We start from the raw sequence: 24721 nt of genomic DNA, 5'->3' as shown, positions 1-24721 counted from the left end.
TTACCGTCCTACTACGAGGTCCCTCAGTGGGTCCCGTCCTTAATGTGTGGTCAGGCCACACGTTAAGGACAGGACCCGCTGAGGGACTTCAGAGCAAATAACGGTACTGCTAATTGCAGTACCGTTATTTGCTCCTTCCACATTCCCGTTGAGCCCTATGGGCGCTCAAATGGGAATGGGGAAGGGCCATGGTGAATGGGGAATTATTGCCCCCGCCAACCTTGGAATGGGGCGGTAATTTTGCCATTCACCATGCCAGACTCCGGCGGCAACCATGGCGCTACTAGCGCCATGGTTACCGCCATCCCTGTAATGAGGCCCATGGTCTATATTTTCATGCTTCCTGCAATGTTACTTTCATGGAGTAAGTAATCCCTGCTGGGTCATTCAGTAAATGTGGAAGTTCAGTACTACTAACATATTTGTAATATCTACATTAACATCTAGGTGAGACATATAATATAAGAGCCTTCTTAGAGTCAGCGAAACAGGTGGAGTGCCAGGCATTTACCTTATATAGCAACAACCTCTACAAGGCCTCATATTTCAAATCACAAACTCACAATTTTAGTCTAAGAGGGTCAACTGGGAAACTCTCTGGTAAATGCAAAAATGAATGGGAAGGAATTGTCCACGTTAGATAGAGCAATAAGGAGTTTGTACACTCACAGTTCAGCTCCATATAAGGAAGCACTTTCAGCCTACATTCAATAGAGCTTAAATACCGTACCCCCAAACCAATTAAAAAAGGATCCATGGGCTCCCCCTGTCACGAGGGAATGAGTGGACTCTCTGGGATCTATAGTGCCCAGCTTAGGGGAATACATAGATGAATCCCAAGGTAATCAACTAGATCTACATTCTGGAGCTTTTGCTCTAAAGGATAAATAGTAGGTTTGGTTTTCGATTTCATTCTAGCCATACACATCATTCACTCGGTCTTGCTAGTATTAATCATTAGCTCTTAGAGGCACACAGATCGTAAAATAAATTCATCAGTTTGTGTGAACATGTACTTGTCTTGGAATCTAAAATGTCATCATCCATAAACATTAAAATACCCAATGCACCTCCCCCATCACTGGGGGATAAGCTTCTAACTCATTAATACTTACAATAAATACAGAAAATAGTAGCAGAGCCAAAACACGGGTGTGCCTCAATTTGATATCAAGCAGAGAATTCCTGGTTGCCTCTCCACGAATTCCATACTCTTCAGAAAGACTTCCCATTACTCTCATAAGATCAAAAGGAACACCTACTACAGACATTGAGACCATAAAACAATAGAAGGGACTGTGTCAAATTAACCAAAAAACGTGGTCTACCTTGCTTACTCCCTATTGAACCCTGCATCAAAACAGGGAGATAATAGTGTTACCAACCAGCAAGTTGGTTCTGCAGATTTTTTGTAAAGAATTTTTCTGTTTTATCTACCAAAAAAATGGTCCTATAGATTGACACCTCAATCCTGTTTCGTTTTTGAAAATTCAGACGATGACCCCTTCCCAACTGTTCAGATAAGGATGCTTGACACTCATCCTGTTAGAAAATGTTGCTAACAATGGGGCCAAAATTGAAGGGTCACTACGAATCCTGTTAGAACCATGGTCTTTACCTTTTTTTGTGTCTCCAATAACCTTAATGTTTTGCTTATTGAAAAGACCAGATTGGTATCTGCCTCCACCTTTTATGCCACATCTATATAACAATCATTCAGATTTTCAAAATCACTGGAAAGCTTGTGTTTATTTATACATTGACTGGAAAAACATACCACCTTTACCCAGGAATATTAGTATCCCGAGCAATAAAACCCATCATATCACCCCTACCTCTACAGCAGGTTTTACCAATTCCCATCTCCTCATTTGGTTTACCTTTTTCTTTCAAGCCATCAGATCTTTGTGTTCCTAAAGAGAGAGATATGAATGCGGACCTCATTGCTCTGGTCCCTCCCTCGTCTCTATGTCACAGAAATGAAAGGTATACATCGTTCCTGGCCCCCTCTTCCCCATCAACAATTTACCACAAGAAATGAAAAATGCTATTCACTCAGACAACCATATAGGCCCTACCCTGATGATGTCTAGAGGAGATAAGCTTGCAGACAATGAAGCAAGTGGACAGACTGTGACCGTGTAGAGAGCCAATTACATCATGGATATGACCAAGACATAGATGCGTTAGACATGAAGCACAGATGCATTCCTGCACAAAGCTACGCAGACACCTAGTTAAACTACTCTTAAACAAGAAGAACATGATTTTGACCCACTTAGATGGTGGACATATACTCTTTTGTTATGCTGAAACGCAAGTCACACAATAATACATATAACTGCTTGCTTGATGCTAAACGCAACTAACATAAGTAGTCATAAAAATAGAAATGGAAGATGCAGCCACATTGGAGTGAATGGAAAGCACTGAGAAGGCTTGAGAATGCAAAGAGAGGCATGACTCACTGATTTAGCAGGATAGCACAGACCAGACTGTGTGTGCATTCTGTGTACATATTTTTGCCAAGGTCATCAAGGGAGGGAGGGTTTCACATTGGCACCTGGAAGCACAGGCGAGGACAGACACAAGAAACAATCTTCTTAGAGTAGGAGAGAAACAAATTTTGCTGGAAGGACAGAGACACACCACATTATCTCAAAATCCTTGTAAATGCTGAGCAGGAAAATCAAGCCTGTGGTCTGTACACGAGTGACATGAGAATGGAAGACAAAGCCTATTCATTCGAGCCAGACAGGGATCGTCGTTCCCATCCAGCTTAAGGCAGATGATCCAAAATAATACTAGGTTGAAAGCTAAATGTCCTGTCTCAAGGCCCGGAGTATCAGAGATGGTAATCTTATTGGTACAGACAGCACCATTGGGCAGGGGAGTTGCTAGGTATGGAAAAGACCCGGGGCTACGCTGATGTCGGAATTGTCGGGACTCGGGGCTAGCTAGCCTTTTGGCTGTAGCTCCTGAGATTCTATCCATGGCTACAACCAAAAGATCAGGGGCTATAGCCCACTAAGCCCCCCCCTAGCAACGCCCCTGCCTTTGGGGGTGTTCTCATCACCTTGAATTGTCGCTCGTGGGCTGGTAAACTTCCAAGGTAGCAAGGCGGAGAATACCCTCACTCACCAATCCCTGCTTACCTTCCACGCTAGTTCACATTTGTTACATTGATCAGTTATAATGCACTCACCTGACATGCCTTTATTTGCAACATTTAGGAGGTGGTCGCAGGTGGAGCCACCAGATAAAGTATAACCACTCAGAGCACTAACCCCATATAGATACCATATGTAGTTTGCCCCACTAACCAACCCAAGTCGCCCTTAGGTTTTTGCAGAATAACGTGTCACTTCTGATGTTACAACCCTTCATAACATGTTGACGAGTCTGTCACAAGCTGAGAGTGCATTGGAAATCCTGAGATGTCCATGCCTGTCCGTGTTTGTGAGATATCTTAATGAACAGTGGTTTTTGTCACACTTCTGAACTTTTCAGTTTTTTGGGTGTGGGGATTTCCCCTGAACCAAACCTCTTGTTGTTACATTGTGGGCTTTCCCAACCCTCCACTTCATTCCTTCCTAAGCTCACAAAAGATTTTCTGGACTTGTGCTATTTCCGTGTCTCTGTCACCTAAGCAAATCGGCAGGTACCCCTGAGCCCATTTATTTTTCGATGGGAGTATTTATATTTCCTGTTTCTTTAGTTGGGTCAGAGTGTTAAGCTGGTTTTAATGAGTAAATGTGGCTGGTACGCTGCTTATACTTCGGACTACCCATATGCCTCCATTCCAGAACACGGCCACTCCAGCCATACCATGCATTTGCATGAAAATCACTTGAAACGTCATTGTAAAGCATCACATGGTTTATTCGCCAGTCACAGTGGTTCCCTCTAGTGATCTGCACAGGTGTAAGGTCGCCTGTTAACGCCTGCTCTGGCCTATTTGCATTGCAATGAAAGGCCTTCAATTGCCCTATCAGGTTCAGTTTCTTGGAAGATGGTAATCACAATTGGTTAAAAAACGAATAACTTTCTTCTTCCAGCCCTTTCATTTGTTCTGATGTTTCCATCTGCTCGGCAGCTTCCAATAGTAACCTTAGCATTTGAATAGCAACAGAAGGTTGGCCCATGCCGACCCACAAGCTCAGCATGGAGAAAAGACTGACAGCCTCACACCAACAAAGTTCTTTGGAAGTGAGTTCCTGCTTCCTTGTTTGAAAAGAACACAACCACACCACACAGCACGCCCTGCGACCAGCCCAGATTTAAGCTTGGCAGCTGGCCCTGTTCCCTGCAATGCTGCTGCAAACACACCCAGCTTCCTCCACTCACTGGACCGGGACAGCCACCGAAAGAGCCTGGTGGGAGGGAAGGAGCTGTAATTCAGATCGCTTGAGATAGCGCGGCGGGTTAACGCGACTGCCGCCGACGTTAGTGTATAAAGTAAAGTTTCAGATCACGCCTCGCACCTTCATCCATAAAATAAGCAAGGTCGAGTTGGACATTCATGTAATATCCGTGAACATTTTGAACCATAAGTCGCTGTATAAGGACATTTCACCACTAATATACGTAACTGAACCATGCAGAATAACAAAAGTACTGCAGTATTGTAAAAAGCGAGCTGTTCAAAGAAGGGCTCTTTCTGCATTTGAGCTGCGCCCCCAGGAAAGGGGCATTTCCCAATACTCATATTTAACAGAAATGCTTAATGTGCGCTTTGCATTCCTAGAACAGATTATTCAAATGTACGCTATAGAGTGGAGTGCCCCCATAAAGTGGATACAAACATTATATGAGACCAGAGGGGAGAAAAAACGAATTATTTTTTGTTTGTAAACTACTTTCGTCCGTAAAGAATAAAAAGGGATGAAACATCGCTCCTACAATATAAATAAAAAATATTCCATTCCGTGGAACTGGGCGAACTGACTATAGTGAAGCAGGGTACGAGCCCTCCCCCCGACGGTGGCATCAGGCTACAGGGATAAGTGGGGGGCTGAGGGTAACAAACACATACACAGTCTCATATCTTCAGTAGTTGAAGGCAGTGCAAATTGTTCGCACAAACGGCAAGTCCGTGGACCATCCTTTCCAGCAAGTATTTTAGGCCCTTGCTAGTAGCCAGTCAGAAGTGCATATTTTGGACAAATACTTGTCTCTTAGAAGAGCAATGCGAAATATCGATACTGGCCACCTTAATCGAGCTGCAGCAGCAAAGAAAACCACAGGTATAGGAGGAGGGGGGGGTGCCATCTCCGCCTTGGTGTAGCGCTACCCTTTGACCCGTACCTCTGTTCACAGGTGGCAGTCCAGGGTCCCGCTGCCTTGCTCCCCTATGCTCTGTCCACAAGAAATGAATAATAAAAAGGGATCAAGCAAAGCTCTCACCTGCTGCCTTGCTCCCCAATGATCACTATATCCTCTGATTTTCCACGGACTCAGCCATCGCTGCTGCCTCTTCCTCCTTGCCTTCTCTTTTCGTGTTTTTACTGTTTGTACAACATACAAGATGGCTGCCCTCCAGTTACGAGAAGGCCTGCCTCACTCTCCTTCTCGTGAACAGATCACTGTGCGCTCCAGTTGAAAGTCACACAGACATGTGACATGTGACAGTACTCTTCATTGGGAGAAAAGATGTTAAACAAGCCGCTATTGGATAACACCCACATTGTACAACAAAAATGAACACTTAGTGCATTGGCTATTGTATGCCACAGCATTTCCAGTTGTCATGCCAACCACAAACACTGCTTCTTAGAACCCCTTTCTTTCTTGTAGTTGCAATTGTTTTGGTGACAATTGGTGGCTTACACCACCAGAAAGCATCAAAACCAATAAACGAGAGTATCTATTAGTGATTGCTACGTTCTTATGAACTTCAATAACTTCTATTACATTTTTGAAATCACTTGCCAGTGCCTACGTTTCACTCGTATGTGCATTTACACTGGTAGTGTCTGCCATTCCCTTTGCTGACTGGTTCGGCAAAAACCTCAGTTTGCCGGGTATCTAAAGCTTCAGTCGGCAACCAGAGGTAAACTTGTACCGGAACAATGAAATTGCGACCACCTATTTGTGTTGCGGTCCTAGGCAGTTTAATTAAGGGCAGCCCACTAAGAGGCTCCTTGGATGGTTGCTGGCCGGCACATGATATTTTCTTAAGGTCGTCATGATCAGCTTTCATGAGGGATATTCCCTGATTAATCACACAGTTCGAAGCAGTAGACCCTAAGCAAGCAGTTCTAGTAGAGCTTGCACAATCATTGAGATAAAACAAAAGGGTCTCACCAGTGCTTTAGGTGGAATGCAAAATGGGGGTGGCTCTCAAAAGGGAATGTGAACTAAATGTTGGGTGTGACCCCAACAGTGATGGGCACGGCCTAAAGGGGGTGCCACCTGACCCAAACAACATACCACGACCCTGCAAACATGTACTTTGAGTAGCTCAGCATGGTCTCAAATAGTATTTATTGCAAACACATTTATCTGGGGTTTGATGATATGTTAGTCTTATAACTCTTTTTTGCGGGTACGTTGCTTTGTTCCACGGTAACTGTTACTATCAACAGTGTTTAAATCCAAATTATCAAATTCAGACAAAGGAATGGCTGAGTTGGCCATGTCAAGATTAGGAACTATCAGTGCTTTATGATGAATGAGAAGTTGAGGGGGGAATCTAGCACGGGGAGGGAAGGATGACTATGCGTTACCTAGGTGCGGCAGGCGCAAGCCTGTCTGATCACGATTGGAAAGGTGTTGCTACTTGTAGATAATCGGTGTGCTCTTTGCTAACCCAAGAGGGGCTCAGCAGTGCTAGTGTTATAATTAATGTCACAAATCTTTCTGCTCAATGTTTCTCCTTTGTTTCAATTTGAAAGAATTAGTTGCAGTCAAATAAGATCAAGCAGGTCTAGTCCACGGGAAATCACCACACCCAAGAAACAGAGAAGTCCAGAAACATGACAAATCCACTGCTCTAATAATGAGATCTAAGAAAAAACAGTAGGGATACACAGCGACATCTCAGGATTTCCAATGCGCACTCGGCTGGTTACAGGCTTGTCATATTTACTCAGATGTGACGTCAAAAACAAATGATATATTTCACAAACCTAAAGTGGGATGGGATTGGTTAGTGAGGTAGGCTACATATATAAACTATGTGGGGTTAGTGCTCGCATTGGCCACAAGCTTCTGATAGCTCCACCTGTGACCACCTCCTAAATGTTGCAAGTGAAATTATGTCGTGCTATAGTGTTCTGAGTGGCTACTGCAACAAAGTGTAAGCAAGCGTTAAAGATGGGTAGGGATCGACCAGTGTGGGCTTTCTCAGCCTTGATGCCTTGGAGGTTACCATCACATAAGCACAATGGGGGGAGGAGGGGATGGGGAGGAGGGGATGGCGAGAAGGGCCTCAGAGTGCCACCTTGTCCCAATAAGGTTACCACTCTCTGACTCCCCTGGCCACAAGCTCTCAACTTCATACTGTATTGTATCTTTTGTCTCACTGACATGGATGGGAACGAGAGTCTCTGAATAGGAATTCTCTGCCACTGCAAGTCACGTGTGCAGGGACCATAATTTGGATTATCCTGCTCAGTAATTTGTGAGGATTTTAGTTGGCGGGGACTTGTTCAGGATGTCTCCTCCTCTGTGTCAGGTGTAAGCTGCTGAGAACCTGATAGTTCTGCAACATTTGTTTCTTTGTTTATTCAGCTAGAGTTATGTCTGTCGCCTGGGTTTTGCTTACTGTCTGTGCTTTTCCAGTTCTGGCTCACATCTGCCTTCTCATGATGACCTTGGCACTGTGCACTTGTTGTGTGAGCGGTGCTTCTTTTCGCTGTCTCAGCAGGACTGAATCTTTATCGCTGCAGAGTTAATGCTTCTCGATAGTTCTCATTCATCCAGCATGGCTCTGTATTCCATCTTGGTTTACATGGCCACTGAGTTTAGTTGCGTTCTGCATCAAGAAAGCAGTTATATGTAGTCTTGTGTGATTAGCATTTCCGCATAGGAGAGATAGAGTGTATGTGATCTCTACCTTAGTGACTTTAAACATGTTCTTCGTGTCTAAAAGCAGTTTGGCCTAAGTGTCTGCGTAGCTTCGTGCAGGGATGCATGTGTGCTTCTTGTCTAGCGCATCTACGTGTGTGTGTGTTCAGCCATGTCACCTCTTCATCCGGTTATGGTCTGTAGAGCTGCTTCCATGAGCGGTGTCTGTCACTTTGGTGGTATGAGGGTGTGGGGCAGATGCCAATAGTGATATGCCCCGTTCATGTCTGTCATACTGGAACCAGGGGGTACCTATGCTGCACCTCTTTACATACTTAATGTACCACCATTCACAGGACAAAAGCTCCTTGACAGTGCATCTTGGGGAGGACCATGTGGAGCCTCCTGCACACAGGTGGAAAACAATTAACTGTTTTTTTTTCAAATGCTAATTGCCCCCTGAAACAAAATTGGGGAAAGCCTTTGTTAGCCTCCTCTCCAGCCCTGTACCCCGCCCAGCTGCATATATCCCGTATTCATGTAATCCTTCTGCATTTGGTTTGTGCTATTGCCAGTGCACTGGTGTCTAAGGGCATAGCTGCAGGAAGCTCTTAGCGAAGGGAAACAACAGAGCTGGGGCCAGTTTTCCGTTCACTAAACAGGAGCTGCCTTTTTTGTGTGCTGTGCTTGCCCATGGTATAATATAACTTCATCGGATGCGCTGTGCTAAAGTCAGAATTCCTGTGCATTGGCGGGATTCTGGTCTGTGGTGTACTGAGCAAGGGCCGGGGCACCCTGCCCCCGAGGGGCTGTTTTCAGAGCCAGACTGGGACATTGGCAGGATAGTGAGGGTGCCGAGCAGGAGTTCCTGCTCAGCACCTTCGTTGCCTGGCAATAGGACACCTCCCATTCGGCACCCTCATTGTTCGAGCTATGGGCAGCAGAGCGGCTCTCCCAGGAGCCTTTCACGTTGCTCTGTGTCAACAGAGCATTACAATGAGAGCCGTTAGACACTGATAAGGAGGAGGGGTTACTATTAGCAGGGACTTTTGTCCCTTAAGAAATGTGAATGGGGTGATCAGAAGTGAGAAGAGTGCATTATGCTGCATGCTTTATGAAATAATCACTATTGCTTCAAAACCCACGGGGGATTTGTTAGGCTCACATGAATCTACATGATGCTATTGTGACGTTGCATGCAGGATGGGACAATACAAATAAAGTCATACACTTATTGCTCAACATATTTCAATGATGATGTTTATAGTTTAAAGTTAGTTTATTATGAAACGCTACTTTATTATATAATGTGATTTGCTTCCAAGACATTGCTATAAATAAAGCATTATTTACGCACATGAAATTCAAAGCAAAACCTTAATAAATATTTCTATCAACAAGACCAGGGAAGATTTGTTCAGTTGCTTAGATTGGCCACATCACGGTTTCACCATGTAAACAAAGTTTGTGATCCTGCGCAAATCATTTAATCACACTGTGTCTTACCTGCAGTCCTGGAAGTGATTCACTTCATAGCTTGTGTTAATATATCATGCTATTATAAAAAAAAGAAATCCCAATGACTATGGAGTTGCTCCATGTATAATAATAGTGCAATTCAGGTATTTTGCACCATAATGCTATTTGCCACTTGGCTTACTTATGGCAACTTATTCTAAAGTCATTTCCGTGGGGCCTCCAAGTATCAAAGACTGATGATGTTCCTTGTAATGTCCCTTTCTGTGAAGTCACTTCTGTTGGTGCAATCCATATGCAAATGAGGAGATTTGCATGTATTCTGCCCCACAGAGGCTCTAATAGATGACTTTCCTTTATCTGTAATGGTCCTGCAGGTGTTGGAATGCCACCTGCCACTAATGTTACCAAACTATTGGTTGATGGGGTTGTGGGGGGTGCGGATGCTGCTGTATGGAATCGCGCACACTGCAAGGCGCTTCTGATGCAATACCATTTTGTAAAGTTGGTCACCATAACAATGAGGGTGCTGCCATTCAAGCAGGAGCACACGCAAACAGGTGTCCGTGTCCCACCCGCTCTGGGCCGCTGCAGCCTGGAGCGGTGCAGGACCCACGCAACCATACAATGCTCTGTCTTCAGCTTCAGTCCTGCGCGCATTCACTAATCTGACCTCAGAAACAAGTCAGGCAATTTCTTTCTGGAGTCGGAGTGCATCCAAATCCAGAAAGAAATGATCTGACTTCTTTCTAAGTCAGACTAGTGAAGGTTCCCAGGGTCTTGAGAAAGTAGCATTCTAGTTGCAGCATGCGCGCCACCCTCCATCATATGGGGGAGGGTGGTAGGAACGATTATATGTCAGTTTAGCATTCATTTTCCCAATTTGCATTTGGGGGGAAAAGCAGCAGGGCTTTTTTTGTGGCTCGCGCCCCCCTCCAACACTCTTTCAATGCTGGATACACCCCTGATTCTGGTGCAAGATGTACACTCTCGTGTGTGTGTGCGTGTGTGCATGCACGTGCGCGGTTGGAGTGCGACACATGAGCACCATAGGCTTTTTGTTCTCTCATCAGGTTGAATTTTCCATTGTTTTCTTTTTTTTCACAAATGCACACATAATTTTTTTCATGCTTTTTATTGGTTTATTACAAACCTTTCAAAAACATCCAACTCATTTACAATACTCTCACATATGACAATTCCATCTTTATCAATTACAGAACGTTCCTTAAAAAAGAGAAGAATTACAAAATAAAAATGACACCCACCTCACTAAAAATAAATCTGAAAAGTGTATCTTATACACCATCCCCCCATTCCAATTTAGCCACCAATCCCATATATGTAATTGTTGCAAGAATCAGTTTGGCTTGTCCCTATCAGAAACATGTCCCACCATTCTGAAGCCAATAGGGTGTTTACCTCTGTGGTTAAATGTGTTGGGTATAGGGTTCTCAACTCAGTTAAGCCTCTGTAAGCCACCACGGGATGTTTTAAGGATTCCCTTCGACCAATTACTCCACAATATCGACACTTACATCGAGTCTGCAGGAGCTGCTTATGAAATTCCAAGACCTCTCCAGTTGGAAGGATATTTAGCCAAAATCTCAAAAACGGGTCACGATAGTGAGGGGGTGAACATTTGGACAACTACACTGGCAGTTGATTAACCACTCTCCTTTTGTGATTAAGGTTTAAAGATAGTCTATATTTAGTTATTTTAGCTTGTTTATCTATCCAATACTGTTTCTGTATTTTTTTTCTTAATCAGTTCTGGGTTCATTATTAGCATATCAGTCGATGCTTCCACAGCGTCTAACCAGCTAACACCCCCCTTTGCCATTTATCCAAAAACCAATCTGCCGTCACTATACTTATGTTTGTTATAATCTCAAAAGGTGGGAGATGATCTGGTTTCGTACATTTCTTAATTAGAGATGGATTTCCAAAGCACAATGGACTCCATTGATTGTAGCCCTAATTCATACCTAATGGATGCTATTGGTAGACCCTTGGGTAATCTCAATACTTCCTCCTCCAAAAGAATCCCTCCAGTATATCCCAGGTTTGCCAGGCAGGAGTTAGCAGTGCTTCTGCTCCATAGGTTAAGATAGGTATAACCTTCTGTTTATAAAAGGTCAGCATGGGAATGATTCTTTATTTTCTGGATCGAATGTACAAAGCTACCCCAAGCGCCGCCAACCTCTTAACTTTAGATCTAAGCGTCAGATACCACACTTTCTCGTTTATACTCTGGTTTACCACCACCCCCAGGTATAAAATCGAGTCTAAAGTAACTTGGTCTCACCACCTACAATCCACTTAAATCTACCATTAGCCTTCCTTTGTGCTGCAGTCAGGATTAAGATTTTAGATTTCTTAGTATTCACTTTCAAGGCATTTTCAGCTACGTATTTCATACATTTGTATTAACCTATGCTGCAGCTCTACTGGAGTCTGATCAATAATGACTAGGCCATCCGCATATAGGAACACATCTTCCCCACACATAGGTTCTCTTGATCGGACCTGGCTCTCTCTAGGATCACCATTTGGATGAAGGGGTTGGGATTAACCACTTCTCTTACTACTGTCCCAGTGCAAATGTGTATAGGTGTCAATAGGCCTGAGTAGTGTCTTCCTGCCAATCCTTTCTTTGCTTGGTTCAAATACCATACACACGCGTCCAGACTGGTCTGGGTCGCAACTACGTCTCTTGGAGGCACAGAACCTCATAGGACCCCAGACCTTCATCTTCATTATTAAACAGATGCATGAACCCTCTCGTCTTCCATGATCCGATTCATGAACACATTATTTGTTTTATGTTTGGGTGCATCGCTGCCCTGTTTTATTAAAACGAACGTGGATTTTGTGTAAAGCCCTCCCTGATATGGTCTGCAGAGCCTGTTTCCAGCTGGTAGGCTCTTTGCATGACAGAAGGTTGGCACATTGAGCCAGTCCCACCATTTGTTTCCTAATTGGGGCGCTGACCACTTGCCCGAAGCAATCACCTCCCTCTCGCCCCTCGTCAGCCAGCAGGTGGGAATGTGAGGTGAGCTTTTCATTTTTTCAAATGATTCTCACTCTTCAGTGCACATGCAATACACATGAGAGATGCGAGGGGCTCGGAGCAGGTTAGGGCTAGCGAGTCCCAGTACACTTAAAGCCCTGGTCTAACTCTCTTTTATCAAATTATGAATGTCTTTGATAGGGACAGTTAGCTCAACAAATGTGCTCCCTTTACTTTATGGAGATCATTTATTCATTTATTCAAGGCTTCAGGCTCCTCATACTAAGGTTATAGTAATATTAATAATAAGGATGACGATGAATTTTAAAAAAAGAAAATGTAAATAAATACATGTTACAATAAATACAATACACGTCAATCAAAATCTACATCAATGCTTAACACGCCTATAACTTGTAAAAACACAAAAGGTTCAGTAACTATAATCACCTTTCCAAATCCCAGTCCAAATAGAACCTCCAAAAGTTAAGTAACATAATCATGTAAGGGTTCAAAACTACTTTACGAATTAACAGTCAGAGAAGATGAAAGAGAAGAGTCGATGCAAGTATGAGCATAAGAGATTGACCACCAGACCGCGCCACTACCATCAACTGATGCTGTTTGGAAAAGCCCGATAGCTTACAAGGCACGCTTAATTCAACTCCTCATTCCCAAAGCTGGTGGAATTATCTAGTAATGCTGTTCTTATGTACTGCTCAGGAGGTGATCAACTGAAAGTTCTCAACAACACCTTCAGACTTCAGTCAGAAGGGTATTTACAATAGTCTTCGCTGCAAACCCTGCTCAAATTTGGGAACACACGTTTACTCTTTAAGATTTTGTGGCGACATCTCGTTGTACAAGAACACAGATTCGGCCTCTCTGCACTTGGCTACAGCTCATCCTTCAATTAACAGGTTGCTCAAAGTGTTGAAATGGTCTGATAAACAAGTCGCACTGGCTTTGCAACTTCGTAACTGCATAAGCACAAAAGCTCCCTGATCACTACTCGATAGCAACAAGAAAGCAAACATGCTCACTAGATGGCCTCGGTCAGCCAGCAGCTCTGCAGCCCGCACCGACTACATGAGCTGCCTACCCTGTTGCCGCTCCGCTCCGGAGTCTGGCTCTGATTAAGTGGTCAGACGCTCGATGGGGAGGGCTGTGGGTCCTTCTGCACCTGCATGGAGTGGGTCCACCACTACCACTCGGCTCTGCTCAGCAGCCTGGATCTGATTAAGTGGTCATCAGACGCAGACTGTTGAGTACTGGGGCTGCTCCTGCACCCTACTGCCGCTCCGTTACGAAGTCTGGATCTGATTAAGTGGTCAGGCACCCCAAGAACTGCGAGATTTATTGTGGATGTACAGACATTCAGATTAGTGGTGGAGTATGTTTCCAGTTTACGGAATATGTTTAGGATATTCTTTCTCATTTGCCACTGAGTTTAAAAGTTGGTAAGGCAGGCGCTCTGTTACCAGTCATTAGCTTCTCCTCCAAACGCACGTTTTCATGACTCCATCAATCTTCAGGGAGGCTGAATTTCTTTGCTTTTTCAAGCGTGTCTGCATTTCTTTTTCAGGTGTGGCAAGTTAATTGACTCTGAGGATTCTGGTACTTGTATTTTACGCACTTGATTTTACTGGCAGGTGACTGCAAACAACTCCCTCCATAGCACAAATCTTCACCTTGATGGGGTAGGGGGAAAGCCATGGTTGTGGCTCTCCATTGTAAGGCATGATGGCCTCTGCAGCCCGCACCGACTACATGAGCTGCCTCTCCTGTTGTCGCTCCGCTACGGAGTCTGGATCTGATTAAGCGGTCAGACGCTCGATGGGGAGGGCTGTGGTTCCTTCTGCCTGGATCTGATTAAGTGGTCATCAGCCGCTGACTGTTGAGTACTGGGGCTCCTCCTGCACGCTACTGCCGCTCCGTTACGAAGTCTGGATCTGATTAAGTGGTCAGGCACCCCAAGAACTGCGAGATTTATTGTGGATGTACAGACATTCAGATTAGTGGTGGAGTATGTTTCCAGTTTAGGGAATATGTTTAGAATATTCTTTCTCATTTGCCACTGAGGGATGACAGTTGTGATGATGGAGAAAGCGGTTTGAGGTGGAGCGGATTGGTAGTATCCAAACTGTTATTGTCATGGAGAAATGGCTTTCAGCGTATGCTGAGGGCAGTCAGGGCCCGATTCTCATGTAGGTGTTAAGTACCGAAAAGGACGTTAAAAGGCTTAACAACCTTTTTGGTTCTTATGACCTATTCTGAAGGTGGCGCATTCTTCCGAAGTCGGAAGGAATGCGCCACTTTCGTAAATACATGTGGCGGTTGCTAGGATGGGTTGGAAACCAACCTATCAACCGCCACATTCGTAAACTGGCGTTTTGGAAGCCTATTCTTGTGGACTCCTCCAGTTTAATATGTGCGCTAAAGCTAAACTAGCGCACATTTACGGTACCCTTTTGGTGCCGTTAAACTGGAGGAGTGCCACAAGAAGCCTTGTTTGGTGTAAATGGAAGTGTCTATACACCCGTGTTGTATATGGGCACTTTCATGTACACCAAAGCAAGCAGCTTCAACGTTGCAGAATGCTCTGCTCTGCAGCCTGGATCTGAATGCAACATTGAAGCTGCTCGCTTTGGTGTAAATTAAAGTGTTTATATACACCGCACAAGTGTATATGAACACTTTCATTTACACCAAAGCCAGCAGCTTCAACGTTGCAGAATGCAACGTTGAAGCTGCTCGTTTTAAATGAAAGTGTTCATATACACCACACGGGTGTATATGAACACTTTCCTATACACCACAGTAAGCAGCTTCAACATCCTGCAATGCTGAAGCTTCTCACTTTGGTGTATAGGAACTGTGTTCTCGGCAGCATTTTCGTTAAATAACGATTCCCTCGTTATTTAATGAAAATGTTGCCGAGATTCTGCAATCCACCTGTTTCCATTAGAAACAGGCGGATTACAGCGAAAGCACTGTTGTGCTTTGCGAAAACGCCCAGAACCACATGAGAATAGCAGTGGTGCCTGGGCATTAAGAAATGGCGCAGTGAGTCGTGCTATTAAGCATGCTCACTGCGCCAAGATGAGAATCGGGCCCTCGCAACGGATTCTGACAGGCCCCTGTGGGGTGACCATAGGTTTCGGATAGGTGGTGACTGCTAGATCTAGGCCCACAAGGGACATTTAGTCAATAGCCTAATCAGTGTTCAGATATTGGGCTCTCCAAACTGACCTCTCTCGCCAAATTCCTTTACAAATATGAGGAGCAATATTGTTCTTTGCCAGTAGATGACACCTTCAGTAATATTTAGAATCACAACATCAGTGAAAGACATGTGAAATTAGGTAATTTTCCAATAGGAAAGGGAAATTATTAGATAATACATTGTTTGATTGTTGCCACACATTGTATTAAAATATAATCATTAGAATGACTTTAAATATTATGTATAAATAAAGGATTTCTTTCAGAAGAACTGTGGGAATTGCATGGTGTACTGACCCCTTTTGATTTGATGTTCTGTTTCATATTTGTATTTATTTTGGTCAAAATGTGTACACACATTAACCATATTTAAATACACCTTTTAAGCCAGCATTGCTGCCCTTTCATTGCACATATGTAAACTCAATCGGCGCTCTTAGGTCACTCCTTTAATTACACAACCCACAACTCTTTTAACACTTTATTAGCTACTTGGGATTTCAGTCTGCGGAAGACCCTTTGCAGGACCCACCCCCAAATATTACATCACGACGCATTAGAACTGCCCCTTGATTTCTTATTCCACTTAAAGCACTGGCTCTCACCCTGAAGCATCTCCAGTGGCCTGCGATGCATCAGAAGTAAGGGCATGTGCAGACTTGAACTCTGCTGGTGCAGGAAGGAAAAACACAGAAGACAGGCCTTTTCTGTCTACGCCCCAAGAGACTGGAATTTCCTCCTCATCAACATCCGACTCACCCCCTCACTTCTGCAGTTCAGGAAGGAGCTCAAGGCAACTCCTCTTTAAGGAATGGCTCCTCCCTAACACCGAGGTCCACTCCCCACCTTACCTGAGACTGGGCAAATTGATCCCAACTTTTTCCTCCCCTGGTTACATGAAGCTCCATTGCTGACTATTGCCCTCCCTCGCCTGGTGTTAGATGCCATCTCCCTTGTTTCTTTGCTCTCCGACCTTATTCTTCCCTGTATGATTGTAAAGCACTCCGTTGCTTCCCAAAGCTGGGTCTGTACTCAATAAATACCCACATAATAATAATAATGGGGTTATTTAGGAGTTGGTTCCTTTTGGTCATGGTGGACTATTTCTCTAAATAGGTGGCGTTTTCAATGTTGAGTCAATACCTCTTGAAAAGGTCATTGATGTTATGTGGAAAGGGTTAAGCAGGCAGGGTGCTTGCTTCTTGATGAATAGTCAGTGACAGTGGAGGGCAATTATTGTCACAGGAAATGGCAACATTTTAATTAAATTCGGCCATTAAGCATCATGCGACAGCATTTTACGAGCGGAAAACCAATGATATGTTTGTAAGGGATAACCGCAGGGACGTCATTTAGAGGTCACCAGGGGTCGACCCCTGCGTTCTCCCTCGCTACCCCTGTGGTCTCCCTTGCTACCCCATAACAAAAACAATCTATTTTTTTTTCTATTAAGAGGATCCTGCACTGTGGCCAGCAGCATGTGGCTCTTTGGGCCAGCAGCATGTGGCTCTTTGTTTCTGGAGTGGCTGGTTTTCTGATAGCTATAGCCGTCAAGTTAGTTCATTGGGTTGAGTGATTGCTGCTGCAATGAGCGTGAGATCTGCAGGTTGCAGGTTCGGCTCCCGGCAAGGTTAACTCAGCCTTTCATCCTGCTGAGGTTGATAAATGAGCACCAACACAGGTTTGGTTGATAGTGTATGTATATTTGTTCCATATGAAGTGCTTAAGCGTAAGTGCTATATAATAACACATCATTATTGTTTGCCCTTGGACGTCTGCTTGCATTCACAGTAATTTGGTAAATGGGCCTATACGCGCTGATATTAATGGTGCATGTGGTGATCCATTCTTGTATGAAATGTGTATCACTTTACAGTGATATCGTAACCATATTTTTCACTGTGTACTTAGAAACAATGCTATGTGATGCCACTTCCTGTTTTTAGCAAGGATTGAAAGGTTGTGTTCCATCGCTTCCCCCATGCAACTGGACGGGTTGGGGGTCAAATAACATCACTTCGATGTCATCAGAGGTCAAGGGGCGTGTGATGTCACTTCCGCTACCCCTGGCATTTTGGTGAAATGACGTCCCTGATAACTGCTTTTTGAAGGAGCTTGTTAGGTTGCATCAGTTAATTTTTTGGATTGGAAAGAGGTGTTGACAGAGGCTGTCAAGGTGTACAGGTTAACTCCGAATGGGGTTACACAATATGCAACTTTTCAGGCCACCTATGTGAAGGTGGGTGATGTGATGAGGGTGAACATTGCCAGGTTTATTATTGCAGTCTTAGCAATGTTGTGCCTTCCAAAACCAGAGCAAAGGCAGGCAAGTGGTGTGTGCATTTGATTGACGGTGCCTGGTGGTGTTTGGATAGCGTGTTTTGGCAAAAGTCGAGTGAAGCAGCAGTGGAAGGTGTGCAAAGAGAGGATGAGGGAAATGTTTGCAGTTGTGGTAGTTGTGTGGATGGCTTTGCGGAGGTGTGTCTGCAGGAAGGACCCTAGGGCAGGGCTGCCGGGCACCACCCGGGGGGGAGGGGGCATTAGCCACCTGCTACGCCAGCTCGGGAAGTCTTTCCTGGTGTCCCCCGAGCTGGCGTGGTAGGCGAAGGCGCGGCAGGCGCCCTACTAACATTAAATGCACCACGCTTTCGCATCGGCACCTATGAATAATCCCCTCCCCGCATAAACACGGGTGCGTGCTGGGGGGCAGGGGGAATGCTTGTTTTGCTGTACGGGACGCTGGCGCTGCTAAGGCCAGCCCTGCATGTCTACCTGGTGTGTTGGAAGAGGATGCACATGAGTATGGTGTCAATGAAAAGCATGATATTAAAAATACTAGTGTTCCAGAAGCAGTTCCTGTTGCGCACAAGTGCAGAGTCTGTACCTAATGTCAAGTAAAAGGATTATGTGTGAACTACCTGGTGAAAGTGTATGTTCCCTGTGCTGTGCCATCTATTGCATTTTTACAAGTGCTAATTTGGCATCTCCATTGGCATCTTCATTGACAGGTGGGCAGCACAGGGCGGGGAGGAGGTTGTAGTGTTTAACATATATTAGCACCCGAGTGGGGGAAACCAGCCAATCAGGTGGCTAGGAACGCAGGCAGAAACCGCTGATGCAAGGCCACGTTCCAGAAAGACTGATGGGCGGCTCCTCCCGCTGTCATCTTCCCCTCACCCTCCTCCCTCTTTTTTTTCTTCTTTTTAAACATTTCCCCAATCACCTCATTCTGCTCCTACATCCTGGCTCCAGCTGGCCACCTTGGAAAGGGACGAAGCGGCCATCTTTGTAAAGGATTTTCCTTCATTCAACGGGACGCGCGCTGCATCCCACTGAATGATCGAAAATCCTTTTTTTTTTAGCACCCCGGGTTACAGCTTTGGCAACCTAGGGTGCTAATAGCCTTAAACCCCCGTTCCAAGGGCTGGAATAGGGTTAACGGGCTGGAGCCACACACAAAAAACAGGGGCTTGATGCCATAGTACCTCATTGTTTTACTACATGACCTACAGTTCCACCCACGCATTGTCATTTGGATTGCTTACCCGTGACGTCACCAAGTTCCAGGTAAAATGTTCAGAGGTGACATCCGGGGTGATCAGTTAGTGCCAGTGTCATTTACAGTAGGGGCTCTTAATAAAGCTCCTATTTTATCACCATAGTTTACATTTCTTTATATCAGACGAGAGGCCAATGAGCAAATTATTAATCACAGCGCACAGACCACTGGTCATCTGCGGTTCTGTACTTTGCAGGTAGTGGAATAAATCACACAATTTCTCCAAACCTTAATCTTGTGTTTTTTTCCATTTTTTCCAGCTCTCTATGGAGTCTTATTTGAAAAGAACAAGGAAGCGGCGTTCTCTAACTGCTGCCTCTGGGAGTCGGTGGGGTTCGTCATTGCCTTTGGGTACGGCTCCTTCCTGTGCGCCTACGTGAAGCTCTATATCCTGCTGTGCGTGCTGGCCGTTGGGATGCTCTTCTATGGCGTCGTTGAATACCTGGAGGTCAAGAAACCTCCTATTACAACCGCTGCACTAAATGGCGAAAGTGAAACTACCACAGTGAGATGCCACATACCTGAAGAAAAGGGGGTGTGCACTTAATTTATTTAATTGACTTTTCTTACAAATTCATTTCAAAAGGGCGGCGCCTTCAGGGGCGCCATTTTGTCGCATCTCAAACTCTTCAGATATGTGTGTAAGCAGCAGCACCAGAGCTGGGGGTAGTACTTCTGTCACTGTCATTGGCGTCGTCCCTCCTGATGTATCTTTGCCTTAGGACTTACGTGCAGGTTCAAAAAAGAGGTGAGGGGCAACAGCAGCCTAATTGCTGTCTCGGCAGTCAATAATAGCCTTTACACCACGTGATGCTTTGTTTTTACAGCACTAATTGGCTTTCCTTCTCAAGATCTGCTTTTTTGCTCTGGCCTGTAATTATATGCCGGCAGGGGGCGCTAATGCTCTTTTTTTCAATCCTCTATTGAAAACTTGGAGGCCGTGGGGAGGAAATTAAAGTGTCTGCGAAGGTGTGAATGGAATCACTGGTGTTTACAGTACGTTTTAGAAAGTCTGCTACTACGATCCCACTAATTTACCCTTTGTTACTTGCATGGTCTTGTTTGCCCACATGAGAGGATTCTCTTGCCTTTCTCTGGTGGTCCTGATCTTTCTATGATGGGTGATTGGCCTCCACTCAGGGCTTTATGTCGCCCGCGGCTAGCTGTGGCAAAGCCCTGGCAGTCTACAAAAAGGGCTACCGGGCCAGGAACCTACTGGGGCTCTCCCCTGACTAGCCTCAGATCAACTGACCACCTCAGGCGGCCTATTTAGCCAAAGACCTGCATGGTTAAAGGGCTACCTACAGGTGCCAAAGTCTCTGATTCTGATGCCTTTCCTTTTTACTAATCAGATGTGCTGACAGCTGCAGGCATCCCCTTTCAACCATGCAGCTCCTTGAGTAAATGGCTGCCTGCTGGGGGTTGGCCCCTCACTCTAAGAGACAAAAGGGGAGGCCGGGCACTGCCGCTCTCTTTCTGTTTGTTAGTAAGAGGAGTTAACCCTCTGCAGGCAGCCCTTTCACTCAAGGAGCCACACAGTTAAAGGGGTGGCTGCAGGAGTCACTTAAAAGCACAGCTCCCTGAATAAAAGGGCTGCCTGCTAGGGGTTAGCTCCTCCCATTAAAAAGCAAAAGGAGAGCGGGGGTGCACTGCTATCATACCTTTGGTGGCCCTACCTCGCCTTTTGTTTCTAATTAATTTGTCTTTTATTACGTTCTTACATTAATACAGAAGACCAGTCTCTAAGCACGAGATATGGAGTCAAAGCTATGCTAGTCTGCGCTGTCTGCCTTCTGAGACAAACGCGCTGCCTGTGAGCTATCCTCCCAGGCCGCAGGCACCCGGTCAGCAGGGTTCAGAACCTGTGATTTGAGAACAAAACGGAGAGGCAGGGAGACCCAAAGGTGTGATCAACTCAAACGGAGAGGCAGGGCGACCCAAAGGTGTGATCAACTCAAACGGAGAGGCCGGGCGACCCAAAAGTGTGATAGCAGTGCACACCAACTCAAACGAAGAGGCAGGGCGACCCAAAGGTGTGATAGCAGTGCACACCAACTGGAACGGAGAGGCAGGGCGACCCAAAGGTGTGATAGCAGTGCACACCAACTGAAATGAAGAGGCAGGGCGACTCAAAGGTGTGATAGCAGTGCACACCAACTGAAACGAAGAGGCAGGGCGACCCAAAGGTGTGATAGCAGTGCACACCAACTGAAACGGAGAGGCAGGGCGACCCAAAGGTGTGATAGCAGTGCACACCACGTGAAACGAAGAGGGAGGGCGACCCAAAGGTGTGATCAACTCAAACGAAGAGGCAGGGTGACCCAAAAGTGTGATAGCAGTGCACACCAACTCAAACGAAGAGGCAGGGCGACCTAAAGGTGTGATAGCAGAGCACACCAACTGAAACGGAGAGGCAGGGCGACCCAAAGGTGTGATCAACTCAAACGAAGAGGCAGGGCGACCCAAAAGTGTGATAGCAGTGCACACCAACTCAAACGAATAGGCAGGGCGACCCAAAAGTGTGATAGCAGTGCACACCAACTGAAACGAAGAGGCAGGGCGACCCAAAGATGTGATAGCAGTGCACACCAACTGAAACGGAGAGGCATGGCGACCCAAAGGTGTGGTAGCAGTGCACACCAACTCCTCGCTTGGCTCCAACTGCCTTGGAACCAGGCAATTACCAGGGCCCCCAGCTCCCATAGATGAGGTGGAGATCTAGTTAGGGGTGTGGCCTAAGTATACTCCCCCGCCACCCCACCCACCTGCACATAGGCCACGCCTCCGAACTAGAGCCCCCTCTCGATCCCGCACCCCTCTTAGAGCACGGCCTTCACTCACAGGCCACTGATATTGCTGCTAATAAGAGAACTTTCTATGGCTTACATGTAATGGGTGTTCTTTTCTATGTTTATTTTACATGTTTTTTAAATATTCTCCAACGCAATGAATGTGGTTTGTATAATATATTTTGAAAGGTATTTTTAAGAGTGTACTGAGAACTATTATATAATGAAAAGATTGCGTGCCATATTTTTACTTTATATTAACCTAATAAGCACCTTGTTCGTTTTTTTTATATATGTATGTATTTATCGTGTAGAAATAATAAAATAAATATATTTTTCATAAATAAAGCTATTCAGTCATTTATAAGGATGCTTTTTTCTGCTCAACCCCAAATAAATGCAGCCTGACTCGGCATCGTGTGGTGTTGCGATGATCCATGACTGGACCTACCCTAGATTGTAGATTTGGCATGCGCCCCCCATTCCCCACCCCCCCAGAGCAATGGCCTTGTACATGCAGAGGGAACATGAAGAGTAGCCAGCATTGCTTCGCTTTGTGGTGCATTGCTTCACTGCAATGGTTTCACAAAATGACTTCCTTATCCTTACCTTGGGTCACAAAACAGATTCCCAACTCTTCCTCCCTAGGCGGAGTCAATGTGCAACTTAGAAGGTCATGTGATTTAAGGTTTCATGTTTGTGAAGGGTCACTTGATTACATTAATGATATGATTACATAGATTTTATTATCCTGGCTATAAAATTCGGTGTAATAAGAGAGGGGGTATAATAGATGCACATGTGGCCTTCCCAAATATCAACCTCCATCTCCTTGTTCCACTTGCCACTGGGCCTGTGCAGCCTGATAGAGCGCATTGACTTTTGCAGTGTCCCTGGACACTGAATTGCCGTCCATTTTGGCATGACGGTGGTGGCTGCATCGGCGGAAGAGCTTGATCATCGTTTCGCAGTTTGCAGCTGGGGTCGTCTGGTTGATACCATACTGGGGCACTCAGGAAACTAGAGCAACCTTGTGGCGCTGGGTTATGTAATCATTGGTTTATGTGTTTCTCACAGGGCGTTAAGATAATGTTATTACACGATATACAGATTCCACTTGGACTGCTAGCAAAACTCCAAATTGCACTGTGCACAGGAATAAGCATGGTCAAAAGGTATTTTTGGGCCTGTATCTTCTCTTCTTTTGCATCAGCCTGTCTTTCTATGGCCACAGACATTTCTGATCTCCTGTACCAATTACTCTTTAACAGACCCTGGGGAAGTGCTTGTGCGTGAATATAGAGCCAACATTGCAGGCATATTTCGAACCCAGGATCTGGTGCACCTCAAGTGTCCACAACTTGAGGAAGCTGTCCAAAACTCGCTTCTTTATTTGACGTATCCTTACTTTTTAGTTCCGATATTTCTTTTGTATTATTATGGATTTGGGCCCATTCCAAGTGATCAGGCCGGTTAGAAAACATACGCTCATGCAAGAGCGTAACACAAAATTTGGGGCCTCTCTGTGAGCAATGCGGCCACCAAGCTCCTTAACAAAGTACAGGACGCACCACACTCTGAGACGGCCTGCACCATCGCGCATCCACAATGTCCATGATGATCACGCCGATGCAGGGCACCCACGCACCGCAGTAAGTGGAAGTAAGTTCTATAATAAAAGTTTAAATCTTTCACCTGGTATAGAAACAAGGGGGCTGTGCCCGGCCCCAGGCACACAAATGTACCAGCTGCCAGTGACAGATGGTACATTTTTTAATTGGAGGAGTGAACATATTTGCCACAAGTAGGCGAGAGACCGAACATAGCAAGGGAGCCGAAACAAAAGGGAGATCAGGGGGTGGGTGGAGGTACCACCCAAGAATTTCCAGGGAATAATGGGTCAAAATGATGCATTATACAGCACCATTTCTGTGACAAATTGGGTAAAGAGTCAGACAGTTTGCAACCCACTTTGTAGGGTAAATCATGGAAAAATCCAATAACTGTAAGTCACCAGCAGTGCACAGCAGCATTTCCCAACACATGTTCGGGCCTTTTCCTGCTACATAGCCATTAAAAAAACATGTTCACTGTAGTATAATTTAGCGTGTTTTGGAGTGCAGTGCCACTGCATGAGATCACATTATTACTGTGATGTGGTACAGCAAGCCATGTGTTGCCAGGGTAACATATGGGGCCTCATTACAACCCTGGCATTAAGGGGTTAACAGCGCCACAAAAGGTGGCGGCGCCGTTAACCCCTTAATGCCTGATTACGAGGTCCCTTTGCGGGTTGGCGATTCTAACGCTTGCTTTTTGCAGGCGTTAAAATCCAACCCGAAAAGGGACCTTGGTGCTAAGTACGGTGCTGCAATTTGCGGCACCGTACTTAGCGCCTTCCCCATTCCCATTGAGCCCTATGGGGCAAAAATGGGAATGGGGAAGGGCCCATGGTGAATGGGGAATTACCGCCCCGCCAACCTTGGAATGGGGCGGTAATTCCGCCATTCACCATGGCGGACCCCGGCATGGACCATGGTGCTAAAAGCACCATGGTTTAGCGCCGGGGTCGTAATGAGGCCCATGGACATGTATATGAAAACAGGCTATCTATTTTAAAAGCACACCTTTTTTTTTCTCAATACCTAT

General features: G+C 45.4%; 1 protein-coding gene across 1 annotated transcript in view; it reads left to right on the top strand.

Moving 5' to 3' along the window:
* LOC138468470 (protein unc-93 homolog A-like) overlaps positions 1-22340 on the top strand; it is a 111997-nt gene extending 89657 nt beyond the window's left edge. The window contains exon 8 of the mRNA XM_069609004.1: positions 19544-22340. Within this exon, the coding sequence (XP_069465105.1) occupies positions 19544-19830 (287 nt within the window). The 3' untranslated portion in view covers positions 19831-22340. The remainder of the gene's footprint in view (positions 1-19543) is intronic.
* The last annotated feature ends 2381 nt before the right edge of the window (positions 22341-24721 follow it).

This window comes from Ambystoma mexicanum, chromosome 4q (genome assembly GCF_040938575.1).
Source record: "Ambystoma mexicanum isolate Mex_15411 chromosome 4q, UKY_AmexF1_1, whole genome shotgun sequence".
Taxonomy (NCBI): Eukaryota; Metazoa; Chordata; class Amphibia; order Caudata; family Ambystomatidae; genus Ambystoma; species Ambystoma mexicanum.
Note: the sequence above shows the minus strand (reverse complement) of the source record. Positions and strands in the feature narration are given on the sequence as shown.